Source organism: Lates calcarifer, unplaced genomic scaffold (genome assembly GCF_001640805.2).
Source record: "Lates calcarifer isolate ASB-BC8 unplaced genomic scaffold, TLL_Latcal_v3 _unitig_1690_quiver_535, whole genome shotgun sequence".
Classification (NCBI taxonomy): Eukaryota; Metazoa; Chordata; class Actinopteri; family Centropomidae; genus Lates; species Lates calcarifer.
The window spans coordinates 20,346-27,501 of NW_026115692.1; the positions used below are offsets into that span (position 1 = coordinate 20,346).

General features: G+C 43.6%; 1 protein-coding gene across 50 annotated transcripts in view; it reads right to left on the reverse strand.

Annotated features, from left to right (window-relative positions):
- LOC108890123 (NACHT, LRR and PYD domains-containing protein 12) overlaps positions 1-7,156 on the reverse strand; it is a 70,352-nt gene that overhangs the window by 16,718 nt on the left and 46,478 nt on the right. For 2 of the 50 annotated variants that reach the window (XM_051067460.1, XM_051067459.1), the window contains exon 6: positions 2,129-3,931. The exons of the other annotated variants lie outside the window; for them this stretch is intronic. In XM_051067460.1, coding sequence (XP_050923417.1) covers positions 2,129-3,931 — 1,803 coding nt within the window. The remainder of the gene's footprint in view (positions 1-2,128; positions 3,932-7,156) is intronic. 50 annotated transcript variants of the gene reach the window in all.

Genomic DNA, 7,156 nt, shown 5'->3' on the forward strand with positions numbered 1-7,156 from the left:
CTGTCTAAACCCAACCGGTCGAGGCAGATGGCCGCCCACCTTGAGTCCGGTTCTGCTCGAGATTTCTGCCTCTTAAAAGGAAGTTTTTCCTTGCCACAGTCGCCTAGTGCTGCTCATGGTGGATCTGTTGGGTTTCTCTCTGTAAATTTTATAAGATAAAGAGTACGGTCTAGACCTGCTCTATATGTACAGTGCCTCGAGATAACTTCTGTTGTGAATTGGCGCTATATAAATAAAATTTGATTTGACTTGAAAAACAATAAAACTATAAAAACAGGAAGTCATTAAAGATTTTACTGATGAATTAATGAATAGAGAAATAAACAGATATTTTATCAGCTAATTAAATGAATATGTTAATCCACGGTTTGGAAAAATCAACATTAAAACAACAAATAACTTCATGATTTAAAGTTGTTAAACTGATGAAAGTTGAACCAGTTCTTCATTAGTTTGATCAGGTTTACAGGTCGTCTCCATGAGCCAAAGGAGGATCAATAAAAACTGGAAAATGTGATAATTATTAGAAATCAATAGAAGAACTGTTCATGAACTTGACAGCTACAAACAACCAACTGAAAATCAGGATTTTTACTCTCACAGCTTCTGAAACAGCTCAACAACATCTGAGACTAAACTCACCTGACACATTATTTTATATTAAACAAGAGGAAACTGTGTCCTTTAACTCACACATAAAACAAACTTCTAGGACTGCCTTTTTTCATCTGCGTAACATCTCCAAAATTAGACATTTTCTGTCCCAAAAAGATGCAGAAAAACTAGTCCATGCATTTGTTACTTCTAGGCTGGACTACTGTAATTCATTATTATCAGGCTGCCCCAACAAGTCTCTAAAGACTCTGCAGCTGATTCAAAATGCTGCAGCACGACTACTGACAGGAACTAGGAAAAGAGATCACGTTTCTCCTGTGTTAGCCTCTCTACATTGGCTCCCAGTCAAATCCAGAGTAGAATTCAAAATCCTCCTCCTCACGTACAAAGCCCTTAATGGTCAGGCTCCATCTTACCTTAAAGATCTCATAGTCCCCTACAATCCCACCAGGACTCTGCGCTCCCAAAATGCTGGTTTACTGGTGGTTCCCAGAGTTTCCAAGTGTAGAATGGGAGGCAGAGCCTTCAGTTATCAGGCTCCTCTACTGTGGAACCTTCTCCCAGTTTCGGTCCGGGAGGCAGAAACACCCTCTGTACCTTTAAGAGTAGGCTTAAAACTTTCCTCTTTGATAAAGCTTATAGTTAGGGTTGGCTCAGGCTTGAACCATCCCTTAGTTATGCTGCTATAGGCCTAGACTGCCTGGAGATCTCCCATGATGCACTGAGCTCCTCTCTCTCTCTCTCTCTCTCTCTCCCTCTCTCCACCTCTCTCCACTCAATATGGATTCATATCCCATGTTACATGTTACTAACTCAGTATCCTCTCTTTCCTGTAGTATTGTGCTCTCCCGTCTCTCTCTCCTCTTCTGTCTCTTTCTGCAGGTATTTCTGCCTCTGGAGCTGTAGAGTCTGATCTGTGATGACAAGTCTCCTGCTGCTCCTACAACTCCACTCAACACCTGCTGCTAGAATTAGAAATTACTTACACTGCTGTTAGTTGTATTGCTATGTTAGCAGTTAATACTTTAATTATCACTACTATCACTACTACTGTTGTATTACTGGCCTCATCTTACATCTGATATGGAACCTGTGTTATGCTATGTTCTTCTTTCGCTATTCTCCACCCCCTCTCCCCCCTCTCCCCCTCTCTCTCCTTCTTAACCCAACCGGTCGAGGCAGATGGCCGCCCACCCTGAGTCCGGTTCTGCTCGAGGTTTCTGCCTCTTAAAAGGAAGTTTTTCCTTGCCACTGTCGCCTAGTGCTTGCTCTTGGTGGGATCTGTTGGGTCTCTCTCTGTAAATACCTATTTTAAAGAGTATGGTCTAGACCTGCTCTATATGAAAAGTGCCTTGAGATGACTGTTGTTGTGATATGGCGCTATATAAATAAAATTGAATTGAATTGAATTGAATTGTTTGAATAAGAATCTGAATTTTATACTGTGAGTATCTGAAGAACTAAACCACTTATCTACATAATGATTTATAATGTTAATCACATGTGGACTCACCGAGCCTTCCTGCAGTTCCTCACAGCTGGGATCAGTCTCTGTCGTCCCTCCACTGACGTCTTGTACTTGTTCAGGTCCAACTCATCCAGAACCTCCTCTGACATCTGCAGCATGTAGGCCAGAGCTGAGCACTGGATCTCAGAGAGTCTCTGCTCTGATCTGTTCTCTGACTTCAGGAACTCTTGGATCTCCTGATGAACTGAGTGGTCGTTCATCTCCATCAGACAGTGGAAGATGTTGATGCTTCTGTCAGGAGAGATACTGAACGTGTTCATCTCCTTCAGGTTGTTGATGGCTCTCTGGATGATTTCTGGACTGTTCTCTGTCTGACCCAGCAGACCTCCTAAGAGTCTCTGGTTGGACTCCAGAGAGAGGCCATGAAGGAAGCGAACAAACAGGTCCAGGTGGCCATTTTCACTTTTGAGGGATTTCTCCATGGCTCCCCTCAGGAAGACATCCAGAGATGGACCTGGGCAATCATCGTCATCATCATCATCATCATCATCGTCATCATCATCATCATCATCATCATCATCATCATCGTCGTCATCATAATCATCATCATCATCCATACTTGAATCAAAGTTTTCATGTTCCCAGTCTTCTCCCAGGAAGTCCTCCAGACATGGGTCACTATGATCTTCTCCCAGGAAGTCCTCCAGACATGGGTCACTGTGATCTTCTCCCAGGAAGTCCTCCAGACATGGGTCACTGTGATCTTCTCCCAGGAAGTCCTCCAGTACCTGTGTGTTCCTGTTGGTGAAACAGTGGAACATGTAGACTGCAGCCAGAAACTCCTGAACGCTCAGATGAACAAAGCAGTAGACTGTTTTCTGGAAGATCACACTCTCTCTTTTGAAGATCTCTGTACAAACTCCTGAGTACACCAAGGCCTCTGTCACATCAAGACCACACTGCTCCAGGTCTTCTTGGTAGAACATGATGTTTCCTTTCTCCAGATGTTCAAACGCCAGCCTCCCCAGCTTCAGAAGAACTTCCCTGTCAGCCTCCGTCAGCTCCTGTGGACTCGTCTCATGTCCCTCATGGTACTTGTTCTTCTTCCTCTTTGTCTGAACCAGCAGGAAGTGTGAGTACAGGTCAGTCAGGGTCTTGGGCAGCTCTCCTCTCTGCTCTGTAGTCAACATGTGCTCCAGAACTGTAGCAGTGATCCAGCAGAAGACTGGGACTCCACACATGATGTGGAGGCTCCTGGAGGTCTTGATGTGTGAGATGGTTCTGTTGGACAGCTCTTCATCACTGGATCTCCTCCTGAAGTACTCCTCCTTCTGTGGGTCAGTGAAGCCTCGTACTTCTGTGACCCTGTCAACACATGAAGGAGGGATCTGATTGGCCGCTGCAGGTCTGGAAGTTATCCAGACCAGAGCCGAGGGAAGCAGATTCCCCTGGATGAGGTTTGTCAGCAGCTCGTTGACTGATGACTTCTGTGTGACGTCAGACACAACCTTCCTGTTGTTGAAATCCAGTGAAAGTCTGCTTTCATCCAGGCCGTCAAAGATGAACAGAACTTTACAGACAGCCAGCTTCTCTGCTGTGACCTTCTGTAATGTTGGATAGAAAACATGGAGCAGCGTGAGAAGACTGTACTGCTCATCTCTGATCAGGTTCAGCTCCCTGAACGAAAGCAGAACCAGCAGACTGACATCTTGGTTTTCCAAGCCCTCTGCCCAGTCCAGAGTGAACTTCTGCACTGAGAAGGTTTTTCCAACACCAGCGACGCCGTTGGTCAGAACCACTCTGATGTGTCTCTGTTGGTCAGGTAAGGCTTTAAAGATGTCCTGGCACCTGATTGGAGCATGGAGGGTCTTCTTCTTGGAAGCTGTCTCCAGCTGCCTCACCTCATGTTGGGTATTAACCTCTTCACTCTGTCCCTCTGTGATGTAGAGCTCAGTGTAGATCCTGTTGAGGAGGGTTCTACTTCCTGTTCCATCAGTTCCTTCAGTCACACGTTCACATCTCCTCCTCAGACTGATCTGATGTTCATCTAAAACCTCCTGCAGACCACTATCTGCTCAAAGACAACAGATATCCATTCAGTAAGTCAAGAATTATTAGGTATTGTAACAACAAGAAATGGATGTATCCCCAGTCTTACTTTGTACAGTGCTGGTCTGACTGGCTGTCTGCAGTCCAGGTCCTGGTCTGGGTCTTTTCCCACACTGGGGACAGGAGGAGTCTCCTGATGAACCAGACTGGTCCCAGTATGAGGTGATGCACTGTCTGCAGAACCAGTGTCCACAGCTGGTAGAGACTGGATCCTTCAGGACGTCCTGACACAAAGAACAGCAGGACAGCTGCTCCTCCTCACAAACACCACTCCTCCTCCTTCTCCTCCTCCTCTTCTCTCTGTGAAGACATCAACACATTCATCATAACACGTTCCATCAGTGGTGGAGAACTCACAGGTTGACTGCAGCTCTGTGATCTATAGTCTGTATATTATTTGCAGTGATCCAGATTCAGAGCTTCATCATCAGTTCCTCTGTGAAGCAGCTGGAGTCACAGATCAGGAGATCACAGGAGAAGAACAGCTCTGACTGTGTCAATGAAAACAAGACCAGCTCTGTGTCTGAAGAATCATTGATCTGAGCTGCTTCATCTTGTAGACTGGATCATGAGTCCTGCACCAACAGTAAAGTCACTGTTGAAGGAGCCACATTAGCTCAAATTAACACTGCAGGAGAAATGAGTCAATAAAGATTTAATTTTTTTTTAACAGAGGCAGAGCTTATTTCATAGGATTATTTATCTATTTACTTATTTATTGACTTAAATGGCATTCCATAGTAGAACATCTATTTCTACTACAAAAAAATACATCTGAACTGTGAATCATCTTCAGCTCAGTTCTCAGTAGAAACTGTCTCTTACTTTGTGTCTGAGGGTCCAGGTTCATTACTGAAGTCTGGAGGATTTCCTTTGGAGCAGTCACTCTTCATAGACAGACAGGTGGATCCTGGAGACTCTGCTCTCCATCTGTGCAAACAACATGTATTTACACATATTAACACTTCTAAATTTCCCCACTGTGGGACTAATAAAGGATTATCTTATCTTACCTTTGTACAGAGCAGCTGTAAAATAAAACATGTCATATGATGATGATTTGATAATGACAGTAGTGATGTTCTCATGTCTCTCTCCATGTTCTGAACATTAACTCTTAATAACTGACTGGCTGCTTCAGTCATGTTGCAGTGGAGGAACCAGGAGCTTCTGAGGGAAACAGGAAGGTAAAGTCCTGTCAAACACAACACATGCTGCTCTGTTGTCTTGTGTTGTGCTGCTGAGCACTGAGCTCTGGTAATGTATCTTTAGAAAACATATTTAACTTGTGTCCCTCTCTCTCTCTGTTTATGCCAACAGTCTCTCTCCCTCGGTGTCAGAACAGTGTCACAGATTTTAAACCTTAAACCTCCTGCTGGACTGATCAGTCAGTCAGTGATCAATAACACTCAGCAGGGTGGTTAAAGTCATTACACTCCCTCCTCCCCGGGTTGGGCTCCATTTGCTGGTTCCATTTCAGATCTGGTTCCATGTTAATAAAATACCTGGAATGTTCTACCTGAGGTGATTAAACCACATTAGAAAACTGAACCATCTTCAGCTCAGTTCACAGCAGAAACTGTTTCTTACTTTGTCTTTGAGGGTCCAGGTCCATTACTGAAGAATAGAGGAAGGTCTCTGGACCAGTCACTCTTCATAGACAGACAGACAGACTCTGCTCTGTCCTCCTCTTCCTCCAAATCACTCATCTTCTCTGGTCTGAGAGGGAAACCTGTAACACAGAATAATAAACCCAGTCAGTTCTCCACCTCTAAGGTTAGAAACTTCTGATTTATTTTACATTTGAAACCATGAGTATCTTCTATTCATCACAGACAAACTCTGACTGCGGTTTAAACCCAACAACTGGTCAAACTTCAGATACATGTAACATATTTATCTGTGAGAGCGCAGGAACCAGGAAAATTTGAGTCTTTTAAACTATATTTTTCTAAAATACAGATTAACAGATTAAACAGATAAACTCAGCAGATTAATCAATGATGAGATGAATCATTATTTCTAGGCCTGATATTAACACTCTGATCACTTCCTGTTTCCTCCTCCTGCTGTGGAGTTAAAATGGCGTCTGGACTGACGTCATACTTTCACTTTCAGTTCTGTTCGCGCGAACCAAACAGGTTCGACTCCTCAGTTCGCTTCGTTCAACTTCGACAGACTTCACGCGCTGAATTATAAACTACACAACAACGGTCAGCCGCTCCTAACGGAGGAAACCGGTTTAATAATCACCATTTAAAGTCGCTCACAGTTTACTATCATCACTTTCAGCTCGAAGTGTGAGCGGGAATTTAACTTTAGAGCTTTTTGAAAAGTTCCTGACTCCGTTTGCTTCAGACCCGGAAACGACGCCGCCTTCGTTTATTAAAGAAAGTTTTAATCAGTAATTTCCCAGTAAAGCTTCAGTTCTGTGTCCACAGAGCGAGTCAGACAGATTACTCAGCTCCTACAATCACGAGGAGACTAAACTACAGCCTCTGACAGAGAAACAAGAACCAGAACAAAGTCAAACTTACACTGCGTCACCAACGGTCCGGCATTACAAACAAGACACACACTTCCTGTTGAACTCCTTCACAATAAAAGCATCAACATGCGTCATAACGTCTGTTCACCGTCAGTGATGATACACAAGTCTCATCTGTGGGTTACAACTATGATTAACGCCATATAAATCAATGATTTAGTCACTCACTGTAGTGAACAGTACTGCTACAAACAGCGCTGTATTTACTGGTCCTCCTGAATGATCAGATTCTCTCAGCACGGCGGGAAATTAGTTTGAAAATATTTAGTTAAACCCTGAAAAAACACTGAAACCTGTGATAATATATTTGATATTTTCGTGTTTTTATTTGCACCTACTATTTTAATCCATCCGTTATAACAGAAAGACAAAGCCAGTAACTACTTTGAAAGGCTGATGTCTTCTTCCTCCTCCCT